Below are 13,794 nucleotides of genomic sequence, written 5' to 3'. Positions count from 1 at the left end.
ATCAGCCCTCCCCTGGGGTTTGGGTGGCTCTGCCCTGGTCCCCAGTTCTCCTCAGCCCCGCTCCGTGCAGTAGTTCACGGTGTTGCCCAAACTTCTGCTCCACGATCTCGCCTCTTCCTCACAATTTCCAAGCCTGTCAGGTTGGTGAGCCTGCGTGCAGTTTCATCTCTCTAGCGCAGTAATCGTAGCTGTAGCAGCAGTGATGCTGTGAAGAGAAAGGAGGGGAGATTACAGCCCCTTTTTTGAGAGCTGCAGACATAAGGAGCCCGAATCAGGCTAGGTCAGGCCTGTTTGTTCTCTGGCTCCGTTTCTGTGAGGACGCAGTGCAGAATGGGTATGTCATGCCAGGTAAGCTGCTACTAGGCTGATAGAAACAGCGTTGGTTTGGTATGTCCGTTGGTCTGTATCATTGTAGTCTACTACTGTTACCATAGCCACTGACCTTGCATCGATTGCACTTTGGCTGTGTCTCCTATAGGTCCTCAGATTTCCTCAAAAAAAAAGGGGGGGGAGGGTTTGGTTGAGCTTCCCGCATGTGCAACATTGACTGGTATTTCCCCAAGCTCTGCTCAGCTGTGACTCCCCAGGAAATAACTTACTGTGCTGTGGCCACTGCTTCCAAGTTCAATCCACAGTTGGCAATTGGGACTAAAAAAAGTGTGAAATGGTATGGCTTCCTGCCCTTCGGCTATGAGGTCTGGCCCTGTCTGTGGAATCTAAGTGTGGAAAGCTGACAAAAGGTACTGGCCTTGATCAGACTTGGTATGAAGTCACTAATATCAACTCACTTGATAGCTTCAGTCATGTTAAATGCTTAACTTTGACATCTCAAATTTCAGCTTTTAATGTTGGTCAGTCACACATTCTTATTAAAGCCTGTATGTTTTTCACTCATACGTTAAGATTTAATTTAACCAAAGAAACAACTTGAACACCAAAAACTGTTCTACCAGGATAAATAAGCCACAACTTCCTAAAAATAGAGGTTTCTGTAAATATATATTGCAAAATATTTCTGGTCTAGTTTTAAAAAGTAAAAAAAAGTATCAAGTGCTTGTTTCATTAATACTTTTAATTAAGAACTCCTGCAGTGAATGCAGACACAATTAGTGGAGCGGAATTAATTTTCTTTGGAGCTTTCCATGCTGCATGCTCCAAATGGATAACATGAGCCTATCAGTCTTGCCTGAAAACCTCGCGTCCATCCAGATAGCCTGAGAAGCATGTTTATACCTTGACAAATTTAAAATCAGGGTCTATTTCAGGAGCACGTTTTTAGTGGATTTCAAGGAAGGTTTTGGTTTTTACTTCCATGTTAGCAGCAGAGGGAGCCCTAGTTCTACAAAAGAGTATTTGTTGCTCATCATCCCATAAACCAGCAAACACAAAAATTGTTGGGTTTTTTTGCTGTGCAGTATGTTCTCACAGATGAAGCTTTAATCTATATCGTACATCTCTGTTGCTGTAAATTCATGCTCCATTATACCACCATATGCTTTGCTTCAGTCAGAGAAAGCTGCAGTAATCCTAATACTTCATCTAGCTTTATAGATATGTGTTGTGTGTTTGATTGCATATTATTTGCTCACACACTTAAAGGTTATGTCTTAATAAGTTGTTTTAAATGAGTTTATTAGCAGTTGATGAGTTTTTATGTTTTGAGAAGGTATCATTGTAGCCATCGTCAATTACAATATGAGATTCAGGAAGCAAAAAAGGAGTTTGTTTCATTAAAAAAAATCTGGAGGCATGTGGCACAGTGCTTTAGGTTGTATTTCATTTTTGGCTAGTCAGCTGCCTAGTTTCTTTTTCATCTGCTTAGAGGTATATATCATTACCTCTGCAAACTGGACAGCTCTTAATGTGGAAACATGAAAGAATAGATACAGGTTTTTCAATACTGGTTGAGTTGCTTTATAGTGTTCAGGACTTTTAATTGTGATGCAGAAATAGCGGATTCCTGAAAGTTTTCTACACATTTGGTATGTCCACAGGGTCCTGTGTGTCATTTTATATGGATGAAGAATGGTAAACAGGAAAGAAATGCTTTAAAAAAACTTTTTTCTAATTTTTTAAACTTCTTTTCTGATAACTGTGCACCTCTTAGAGTGCAACCTAGTATATGTTATATGTCATATGTAATATAAGTACTATATAATTATGTTAATTACATTATATAACAAACATACTGTGTGTAGAATAGAAAATGTTGTATATTGCTAACTAATCTCTCTATACAATGTAAATATATTTTTTTAATATAAATGTATGGTGTATAATTTAAAAAAATATATTTTAAGAGCCTTATTTTGGTATATCCTGTTTTGAGGTACTTCAACAGACATAATTTTCCAGTGCAAACTGGGCTATTGAATGCCCCGAAGTTGAATGAAGTTTGAAAACTCAGGCTTTGTTGCTTGGCCAATGAGGGCTTAAAAGGCAAAAAATAGGATTGTGTTGTGGTAGTTAAGTTTTATACAGCATTGTGTGGCTATGATTTTGTTCTACCTGAGGCCCCAGGTCAAATTTCACAGATAGGAATATCAGCAAATTCAATAGGAGTTAAAAGTCACGTCATTGAAAGGCAAGTTTGATTTAAACACAACTGATGTGGTATCAATTCTAGTATTTTTATAGCAGCTTTTAAGATACGCAACTATCTCAAGCTGTTTATTAACATGGCATACATTGTTCTAGAAACGCTGCATCTTACATATTCTGATATACTAGTAGTATTAATTCTTCCCATTATCAGTCACATCAAAGCTTGCTAAATAACATGAGATTGGTTGTTATCTCATAAGCTTAGACTGGTGTAGCTATACTGAGCTCGCCTAAATAATACTCGGTGTTTATCAGCTAGATTTTGTCTGTCTTGTGTTGTTGTTAGCAAGTCAAGTAATTTTTGCTGAACACTCACAACATTTGGTACTAGCAGTTATTATATATACTGTTGGCGTAAAGGCTGTTGGGGTGAATTAGCAGGTAAAGATTACAGACAAGATACAGGGCAGAAAATGGAAAGGCTAAGCATGAAGGGGAGGACAGTTGATGCATGAACCGAGACCCGTCATAAAAGCAGTAACACGGGGAGTTTTGAGACTGGGAAACTGGAAATGTTCATACTTGAGTGTATGTCTATTTTTGTTACATTCCATTGGTTAAGGTTTTATGTTTGAGATGTATGTGTGATCCACTCCATGATCTACTCCATTTGAAAATTCAGGTTCTGATCATGCATGTAATATTCAGGCTAATGTTTTAGGAAAGAGGACACTTCCCTAAAGGAAACATTTTGTTACTGTGATTCATTCTTATTTTATTATAACTATGTAATTTAGTGAAATTAATCTAAAAATTAATGCCTAAAATCTTCTAGCAGAATTTATTTTTTTAAATGGATGAAAAATTGTTCACTCTGTCACTAAAATAATAACATTTTTATAATGACTGGAGAAAAATAATACTTTGAAGAGGAATACTCTGTATTCTTTAAGAATGCATTTGTCAGCTGTGAAAGGTGCTCAATATCAGTTGGGTTGCAAGTAACAATGCACTATACGTACATTAGTAATTCAGTAGTGACAGGAAAAGTTATCAGTACTATTTGATAAATGTAAAAATCTCAAGGATATTAATTTTGATAAGCAGGTTCCTTCCCAAGCCCTTTGAGACTTAATTTCAAACACTAGAGGGCTCAAGAAATGTTTCTGATTTTTTCCACAAGGTTTTAATCACTATAAATAGTGTATCTCTTTCAGTAATGCTTAACATTAACCTCATAATCATCCTTAAAATGACACTGTATTATAGTAATAACAGAAGAATGGCAATGCATGAATAAGCTAATGAACAAAACATCTCCTTCCTCAAGCAATTGTAAATAAAATAAAATACCTACAGCTACGACAACACTCTGCAAACTCTATGTTTAGTACTTCTGATTGGAAGATATACTGGAATTCCTTGCTTGATGAAATCCTTGCATAGTCATCTCGGGCCTAAATTAAAATTTTAGTAAAAATTAACCACATAAACATTGCTATTGTAATTTAAAAGAAAATTAGCAAACTTTGCAGTGCCTTCAAAATAAACATTGCAAGATTTTTCCACCTTACAGAAACTGAAGTAAGACACCTTTTAAAAAGTAATATTTAAAAAAAAAAACAAAACTGAATTCAGTATTTGATGTGAGAGAAATGAAGAAAAACTTACATTAACAGTGAAAATGAAATATATAATCTTAAATTATTAACAGTGAATTTTAACCATCTAATTAGTTATTATATGATCACATCGTGCCTATTCCAAAGCTTACTGAAGCCATAGAAAATTACCCCTTTAATTTCCATAGTTCTATAAACAAACACACTAAGGCTAATAGGGATTATTTCAATGCAACAGTCTGAATGGGTGCCTCAGTAGTGGGCTCTAAATAAGTAAGTACACCCTTGAGAAACATCGTGCCCAGTCTGGGTCATGGGTTTACAAAGGTTTGTATGCAATAATATAAAAGTACAGTAGAATAGATTTGCGAATGGAATGACGTCGACATGTAAGTCAGACGTGAGGAGATCTCAGATTGTAAAAGACAGGAGTGAAAAAAGGGAAAATGTTATTCCTTACATTTTAGTAGGTAGACTTTTTTTGTTACATTTTATTTCAAAGAATAAACAGCAAATGTTTTGCAGGAATAGAATCCATATAGTGCCATCAAATCTGAGGAGTACACTCAAATGTTTTCTTATGCTATATATGTATTTAAAGTCTGATACTGATGCTGTGAAGTCGATGATAGTATCTTACAGCTTTCAGCAGGAACTGAATCAGGACCTAAGTCCAACACTTGCAAAGTACTTGAGTTCATATGTGACTTTCAGCCCATGGGAAAATCCAGTGAAATTAATATATATATATATGTATGTAATTCCTACTTTAGGATTGTCATCACTCATGGATTTGCTCTGCTATGGAAGTGCCAATAGTTACTTTAACCTGGCTGAAGCCATTAATGTGATTTTTATTGCTTTATATGCTTTGATACCTTAATTTTTTTAAACATCTGCAATAAATGTTTTTTCTTTTGCTTTATCAAGAATTAGAGCATGAATGCCTTTGGGGTTTTTTTGGCTAAAATCTTATACCTTGGATTGTTCATTCTCTTTCTGGGTAATGTATTTGTGCCCATATGCAGCAGCTGTGTTTAATGAGCTGGAGCTCAACAAAGCCACTAAAACATGGACTCTGCATTATCAGCACGTATATGAAGTGAGGGGTGGACTATGGATTAAAACAACTTCCTGTTTTTTCTTTTGGAATTGTAATATATCATCATGTTCTTCTATAATAGTGTTTACTGTATTGCTAAATTTCTACAAGATGAAGCACTTAGTCACTTGTTTGTTGGTTTGATTCATGACAAATGTTGACTATATTGTCTTACTTCCTTCTTAAGTCCTTCTTAAGGACTTTCGTACCATATTTCAGATTCAAACTAGGAATTAATTTGAACAGAACAACTGTATTAACAGTCTAGAGCTACTGTATTCAGCCTAGCTGAGCAGGTTAAGCACTTCTGGTAAGAGAAGGTCAGGATTGTGCTTCTTCATTAGCTGTATTTGCAGAGGAATGTTGCTTGTTTTGAAACACGTTCCACAGCTCCCAAGTAAATCACTGAACTATGACTAACAGGGAGTAGACAATTTAGAAACATCTCTTTAAAGTGAAGCTATTGGAGTTGCCAGTAGTATTGTTTTATGTAATAAAATTAGATACTCTCACTTTTCTAAAAGTGTTAATTTAGGAGTTTGAAAGCTCTTGCTAAATTTAGATACGGTAGTATACCCTTGTTGTCCACCAAAATTAATTTTTGCTTTAAAAAAAAACCCCAAACAACCCCAAACAAACCCTTCCATATCCTTTGAATTTGATAAATTTGAAGTGTGGTTCTATTAAAAGATACTACCATGTAAAAATCAAATGCATTAACCTAGTTCCTGTGTGACTTTCAGCCCATGGGAAAATCCAGTGAAATTAATATATATATATATGTATGTAATTCCTACTTTAGGATTGTCATCACTCATGGATTTGCTCTGCTATGGAAGTGCCAATAGTTACTTTAACCTGGCTGAAGCCATTAATGTGATTTTTATTGCTTTATATGCTTTGATACCTTAATTTTTTTAAACATCTGCAATAAATGTTTTTTCTTTTGCTTTATCAAGAATTAGAGCATGAATGCCTTTGGGGTTTTTTTGGCTAAAATCTTATACCTTGGATTGTTCATTCTCTTTCTGGGTAATGTATTTGTGCCCATATGCAGCAGCTGTGTTTAATGAGCTGGAGCTCAACAAAGCCACTAAAACATGGACTCTGCATTATCAGCACGTATATGAAGTGAGGGGTGGACTATGGATTAAAACAACTTCCTGTTTTTTCTTTTGGAATTGTAATATATCATCATGTTCTTCTATAATAGTGTTTACTGTATTGCTAAATTTCTACAAGATGAAGCACTTAGTCACTTGTTTGTTGGTTTGATTCATGACAAATGTTGACTATATTGTCTTACTTCCTTCTTAAGTCCTTCTTAAGGACTTTCGTACCATATTTCAGATTCAAACTAGGAATTAATTTGAACAGAACAACTGTATTAACAGTCTAGAGCTACTGTATTCAGCCTAGCTGAGCAGGTTAAGCACTTCTGGTAAGAGAAGGTCAGGATTGTGCTTCTTCATTAGCTGTATTTGCAGAGGAATGTTGCTTGTTTTGAAACACGTTCCACAGCTCCCAAGTAAATCACTGAACTATGACTAACAGGGAGTAGACAATTTAGAAACATCTCTTTAAAGTGAAGCTATTGGAGTTGCCAGTAGTATTGTTTTATGTAATAAAATTAGATACTCTCACTTTTCTAAAAGTGTTAATTTAGGAGTTTGAAAGCTCTTGCTAAATTTAGATACGGTAGTATACCCTTGTTGTCCACCAAAATTAATTTTTGCTTTAAAAAAAAACCCCAAACAACCCCAAACAAACCCTTCCATATCCTTTGAATTTGATAAATTTGAAGTGTGGTTCTATTAAAAGATACTACCATGTAAAAATCAAATGCATTAACCTAGCAGTTCTCTCCTGTGTATTGAGTATCTGTTTTCTTTAGTAACAGAGATAAACTATTGCTATTTTTTTTACTTGTTTTTGGAAATGACACAGGTAGAAGAAGTGCACTAGATTTGTGGTTCGTCTTGTTTTTTTCTTTTTTCAGAAGTATTTCTTGCATTCCAACTATTAAATTTTGCTCTAGCTTATGGAAGAGAATCTACTTTGAATGGTATGGAACAATATTGGTTTTAATTATTTATTTAATTAAGAGTGCGTGGAGTAGAAGATGCATGTTAAAAACATTTAAGTTAACCTACTTTAACTCACTGTCTGTTACCCCTTTAGGCTGCTGTTTCATAAATAGAGATGAAAAGAGAGACAGAAGCGTAAATGGAGGCCAGATTGCACAGAATGCTACAGAGGAAGGTAATCAAAAGACTAGAGCTGGGAAAGGAAAGGTGAGACTGGGATAAAAAATAGCGCTTGCTCCTTTTTTACTTTTGTCATTTACTGTTGCTTAGGTCAAGGTATGGTGAGAAAATCTGAGCTGACCCCTGCAGCATTTTATATATTCCACACACATGTGAGTCAGCAGCCCTTCTAAGAAAGGGTTGCGGAAGCAGGACAAAATTGAATATTAAAACTGTATTATAAGGAAAGCAGGCGATCTGCTGCCTGAGCAGTCTTTTACCTAGAATTATTTACAATAGCATTAAATAAGAGGTAGACTGACTGCCTTCGGCTTGTCTTACCACACCTTCGTATAACATGAAGGAAGGTGATGAATCCTTCATGGAGGCATCATTCCTTACTGATTCCTTGGGCTGTAGAAGCAAGAAAATTTTCTGTGTATTCCCTTGTATAATTTTTCCATATGCCCTGATTGCAGCCATAAGCTTTGGTTTCTAAATTGCCAGTGATAATATGCTTGAGTATTTTTAGCATGTAAGAGCTTGAAGTGGAAGTCAGCCAAATTAAAATACTAGTTTAGGTTTGTATCACTGAAGAGCTTCTTTAATTTCCAAAGGTGAAGATGAGCTAATTACTTTAAAACTTTAAAGGTAGTTTCTGCCTTTGTAAGTAGTATAGTATTCTTTATTACTCACTAAACCCAAATATTTCTTACAATAATTGTCGATCTGAGTGACACACATGCTAAGTCTGGTGTATAGTATAAGACACCTCAGATGAGCACAGACACCAGTGTTTGGTACTGTCACACTGTTCATAGTTATTTAAAAAAATGTTATCTTCAAAGGATACTCTATACAAACCTGTTGTAAGTACTTTTTTGTTAAATGTGCTGATGTGTGGTATTTAAAAATTTGGTTTGTACCACTTAGGAGATAACCCCTCTCAAATCTAGAAAATCTCTATGAAAGAGTGTTGCATTGGATCTAGGTCAGTCCATCTGTGGCTTTCAGAGCTACTGACCTTGGCAGATGTGGGCTCCCTGATTTTGTAGCAGTTGTGTGCTCCAGACCCTGGAGGCCTTAATATCCCAAGCCATAGGGCTGCAGTCCATATGATGTGCTTCCCAGAACTGCAGAATCTGGAAGACCAGGTTTCTCAAACAGACCTATAGGCAGGATGCTGAGAAGCTCACCAGAAACCTGCCTGGCTTCTGCTGGAACCTGGGCAGAATTGAATCAGACATGTTTTCTTTGCCAAATCTGCAAATTCTGACAATGTAAATTGTGTTCTTCTGATTAGTTCTGCTGAGGTGAAAAGAGTTTGGGATTCTGAAACACAGAGAAATGTGATGACCAAAACAAAAGATATTGAAGTTTTGGAGAATTATGCTTGTAAATAGGAAATACAAGCAAGAATGAATTGATTCTTTCTGTTCACTGCATGTATACAAGTAATTGAAAAATACTCTAAGCAAGGTTTACTAAGATTTAGTGTCAGACATATGCATTCATTGTGTTTTATGTATTGAATGCAAAACCAGCTATCTGCTCCCACATAGACATTGTATTAAGGCAGTTATAGGGATGAAGCATAGTTTTGAGAAAAATGGATGTTTAGAGAGTAGTATGAAGTAATTTACAAAAGTCATTATTTAAAAAAAAGTGAAATGACTCTTTCTGTGTCAGTCACGTAAGTCAAAATTCTGATTAATAAAAAAACTTCATCATGTGAAAACTTAGGATTTTTAAGAAGAGCTTTTCTATAAAGATTTTCAAGCTGTTTACTGAGAATATTAATAATGTAATTAATTTGTTAAGTAGTAAGGCACCAGCCAGGGAAAACAGAATATACCGTTAGAGTGCTATTCAGTGAGAATTTATTGTTACTGTATTGTCTGATTTCAACACATCTCAGATTTCACTTTTTTTATGTATGTATAGCTCATTTAATTTGATTATAAGTTATGTAGGAGGTGTTTCTGACTGCGTAAAAGTATGTCCATTTACACAGATTATTGTAATTAAAGCATTTATTCTTACCTTCTTGGACTTGTATATAGCACACTATGCTTAACAGCAGAAAGGGTCTTCCAGCTGGTTGAAATAAACTGGAAAGTAATTGTTGTAAAATACTGAAAGATGTTGAAAATGTAATCAGTTTTTCAGTTTTGGAGAAAGGATTCTGCTCTTAGCATGACAGAAGGTGTTTCTTGCACTTATTCGACTGCTAGCTTCCAAGAAAAAATTGTGAAGTATAGTGAGAAAGCTGCATAAAGAGCTAGCAAGGATTAGGCAACAGCAGCTGTACTTCTGAATAATTTAGGTTTAGTTTGCAAAATTATACAGGAAAGGTTTATCACTTACACTTGCATTTGAGAAAATGGAGCTACAAATGTTGTTATAAAAAGTGACAATGTACAAACCATCTAAAATAGCACAGGGACTATCTTGTCACTTTGGGCTAGATCCTGCAGAGCTGTGTGCCAAGAGACTTGCAGAATCATGACTGGGAAGTAAATAGCGTAGAAAGAGCTTCCTTTGTCTAGATATGCAGCAAGGCAGAACCCTTCCTGAAAGTTTAAACTAGTGCTTGAGAGTAATGTCTGTCAGGTGTACCAGATAACATGTACATCAGCTTGCTCCAGAGGGGTATATTAATTCTGTTATGGATATATATTCATAGTTATTTATAGTAAAAGATCCTAGGGGACTTCCAGCCCCTTTCTTCCCTTTGAAAGCCAGCTATTGAGTATACGGCAGTCAAGAGCACTTGCTGCTTCAGGCATATTTGCCTTTTGATCAAAAGCAAAGTGTGCCACTTTTCCCTAAGCCATCCTGCCCTTCAGCTACAAGGTGTATGTAAAATGGGAGGAATGATTAGCATCATTCTGCTCTCCTGCCTCAATATTTACAGTGCAATTCCATAAGGTTAAGGCAAGATTTTCCTCAGAATGTTTCCTGTTCATGTTTTAAAGGAAATCTAATTTGTAAAACACAAATCCTGCATCACATACTTGGCATGATGTTTCTTCAAAAATTTATGTTAATATTATAAATCAATAAGTTAAAAAGACTATAATTCAGTAATTTTCAGACATGAATTAATCATTTTTGAGAGAGATCATGATTTTGTCTTGGCCTTGCCATCACCTGATGGCACAGGTGAACCTCAGTACCCAGCAGGTCAGTTGTGCTTGACGCTGTGTGTGACCACTAGAGGTCTTCGGTCTTGTGAGATCTCTGGAAACCATGCTTACCTTGCACTCCAGGCTTGCAAGCTAGCAATCCGTACAGCCTGTGAGCCTAGTCGGGAGACTTGTGCTGAGGTGTGTAGGTGTACCTTTAGAGTTGTAAGTCCTGGCTTTTACAGAGAAAAAAGAGGGAAACTTCTGCTTACTGGATTAAAAGATGCACACAGGTAATTCAAGGCAGGAGCAAGAAAAGAATTCTTGCTTTAGTGTGAGAACTGATGCTTCTTAACTGTCAAATCCAAAATTAGAGCTAGCGGAAATAGAGGGTGTTGCTATAAATGGGAGAATCGTCTGGAACATTCAGAGAACACTGATGTAACCTCAGAGAGCGCTGTTGAACAGTCAGCAAAAGGAAGCAAACGATGTGTAAAGTTTATTATAGTCTCTAGATCTCAATAAACTTGTGAAGTTTATTTATCTTCAGAAGAGCTGAAGAGCTTGTATTGTAAAGTCAGTGCCCATACGGCCAGGACTTCTGGAGATGGGCTGAAGTCAGAAAGATTCTGACTGTACAAGCATCCAGGGCACCCACTTAGATTCCCATTAATTTGCAGAGTTAGTAATTGGATGAGAGTCTCAAGTATTTATCTATGATTACCATAGGGCAGTGAACTATAAAAATCAACAACCTTTTATTTTTTAACAAACGACTGTATAAAGTTTCTATTTTCCTAAAAAAACCCTTGTGCATTCTCTGAGTTTTCTGTCTACATACCGATTAAAATAATATAGGTTGAATTCTGCATCTGAAACCATGGATGAGGCTCATCTTTAAAGTCAGTTAGAACCACATTTGTGTCTAAATTAATTAAAATGTCTGTTGAATTTTTGATGCAGAAATGAAAGACCTTTCAAAATGTAGTTCTGTTCCTGGTGCATTTTCACAGGTTTTCACAGAGAGAAATCCTAGTGGACATAGAAAACGGAACTCACTAAAATGATCCCACAAAATGGTTTGATCAAATACTAGTTGTGGATTCTTCATTGTATCCTACTAGTTAGGGAATTGTTGGAAGAGTTCCTTTTATTTTGGAGCCATATAAATCTTTGTGACCAAGTTATGGGTTCTTCCCATCCCACTCTGTATTGCCCTTTGCTCTGTACACAATCCATAGACCTCAATTTTTTTCTTTTTTTAAGACCAAAAAAAAAAATGCCACCACAAAAGCACTGAAGATAACACCCCATATCAGAGGGTCCTTTTATACAGAGATTTCAAGGCCATTTTAACTCTGTGAGGAAAACTTCTCCTAAGAACTTGCATTATCTTAACTTTCTACATCAATACGAATGTAGTATTTTCAATTTTTTTAAAGAAGGTATATTCATTATTATTATTGCTAATTATAATGAAGATTTAATTCTGTTAGAGAAATGGATGAAAGATTGACCCATTTATTATTTCATCCTAATCAAGACATCCATGCCTGCCTTGGGATTCAGATATAGCAACGTCCTACACTACGGGGTTTATGCCCAAGTAGAATTGAAAATGTTGGAATCTCGGGCATATTTGAGGCATGGGAGAAACAATGCCTATGTAGTACTCCAGATGAATTTCTTTCGTTTCAGGTAAATGGTTCCGCCTTTCTGATGGGCCACCAGAACTTTATCGGTAGCACTGTTCTACCTCGGATGGCATTTCCTCAGCCTTTTTTCCCCTCTTCTGTGCTTCAATGCATGTTAGGGATAGATGTTTTACTTTTGGAAGTTCTTGTACCTATTCCATTCTGTGGGTGAACAGAAGAGCAATCCTACCCTGGACCCCAAAGAAATTTGACAGTCTGAAATTGCTACTGACTGTTGGTGTGAAAGGGGAGGAAGGGGAGTACAGCTACTCTACAGCTGCCAATAGCGTGCTGCTTGATTGAAAGAGGACACGGCATGAGGCATAAACGGAGATAATATGTTAATGTATGAAGCTGATGATTTGTACGTCCTTAATTCCATGCAGGATGAAATGGGGAAGGTCACTCTTGTGGTGATAGTAGAGCACTTGGATTTTTCATTCTGAGTCTCCCGTAGTCTTCCTACTTGATCCTGGACTCCCATTTCCCCATAAAGGCAACCAGTTTCTCTAAAATGGTATCGGGAAGGTACAATATTGTGTTTATAAAATTTTTCACAGTCTTGGTTGGGAATTATAAGGAAAATGCTCAGTTTTATAAGAAAAGTAACCATTATTCACAGTCTCATAAAATTTGAGTGATGCGACTAATACATAGTATCTTTTATTTTTTTGCTTTTCTCTAGTCTCGGAATGATTCTTAAGATTAAATAAGTGATTTACATACTACATAAATATAGCTAACGCCTGTTTTACTTTATTCTTGTGTTTGACTTTATTCTTGAAAGCACAATTCTGTTTTGAAGAGGAGCTGTTTAATATCGTAACTTTCTCTGCAACATACCTGATTTATGTAGTCAGTTAACTTTAATGGGGAAATTTAGTTTTATCGGTTTTTTAGTTTTACTCACTTGTGCCAAAAATCCAGCACGGTTGGATTCAGTGTTGGATTCTATTTCTTTGTCTTTATTACCAGAAACATTCTCTAGTTAAGCTACATTTCTTCTAAAAAACTTGTTTTACCTTTGCAAATCTGGATGTATTAGGGAGCTGATTAATTGTCACTAAAGATGTAACTTTAGGCCAGTGACATTGCTCAAGTACAAGCTGAGGGCAAAACTGGGATTTTGTAGTACGTAGCTATCTAGAAATCAACAAGAAGATATTTTCAGCAGACACCTGAGTGCTGGGACTCTGTTTGACGCATGGGACAGACTGCAGGACGTCACCCGTGCGCTGATGCCCGGGATAAGTGGATGACGAACTTGGCTCCTGGGGAGGGCAGGGGGCTTGAGGAGGTAAAGCAAGCGGTGAGATGATTACGTAAGAAGGATGATTTGGGCTAACGGGTAGTTAACCCAGTAGGGACGGTTTATTGGGTACGAACTTGGGACGCGCGCACCGCTGCCCGCAGAAGGCAGGGTGGAGGCGGCAACTGCCCCCGCCCCAGCGCAGCTCC

The 13,794-nt window shown here is 36.5% G+C and overlaps 2 protein-coding genes across 2 annotated transcripts in view; one reads left to right on the top strand and one right to left on the bottom strand.

Moving 5' to 3' along the window:
* PDCD5 (programmed cell death 5) overlaps positions 1-4,352 on the bottom strand; it is a 9,366-nt gene extending 5,014 nt beyond the window's left edge. Inside the window, exon 1 of the mRNA XM_019472528.1 lies at positions 4,338-4,352. Within this exon, the coding sequence (XP_019328073.1) occupies positions 4,338-4,352 (15 nt within the window). The remainder of the gene's footprint in view (positions 1-4,337) is intronic.
* Positions 4,353-4,542: 190 nt separating this feature from the next.
* Positions 4,543-13,794, top strand: part of LOC103900388 (neural-cadherin) — a 77,900-nt gene continuing 68,648 nt past the window's right edge. Inside the window, exons 1-2 of the mRNA XM_009281058.2 lie at positions 4,543-4,555; positions 7,450-7,530. Of these exons, the coding sequence (XP_009279333.2) occupies positions 4,543-4,555; positions 7,450-7,530 (94 nt within the window). The remainder of the gene's footprint in view (positions 4,556-7,449; positions 7,531-13,794) is intronic.

Source organism: Aptenodytes forsteri, unplaced genomic scaffold (genome assembly GCF_000699145.1).
Source record: "Aptenodytes forsteri isolate BGI_AS27 unplaced genomic scaffold, ASM69914v1 Scaffold356, whole genome shotgun sequence".
NCBI lineage: Eukaryota > Metazoa > Chordata > Aves > Sphenisciformes > Spheniscidae > Aptenodytes > Aptenodytes forsteri.
The sequence above is the reverse complement of the archived record's forward strand: the minus strand, read 5'-3'. Positions and strand labels throughout refer to the sequence as shown.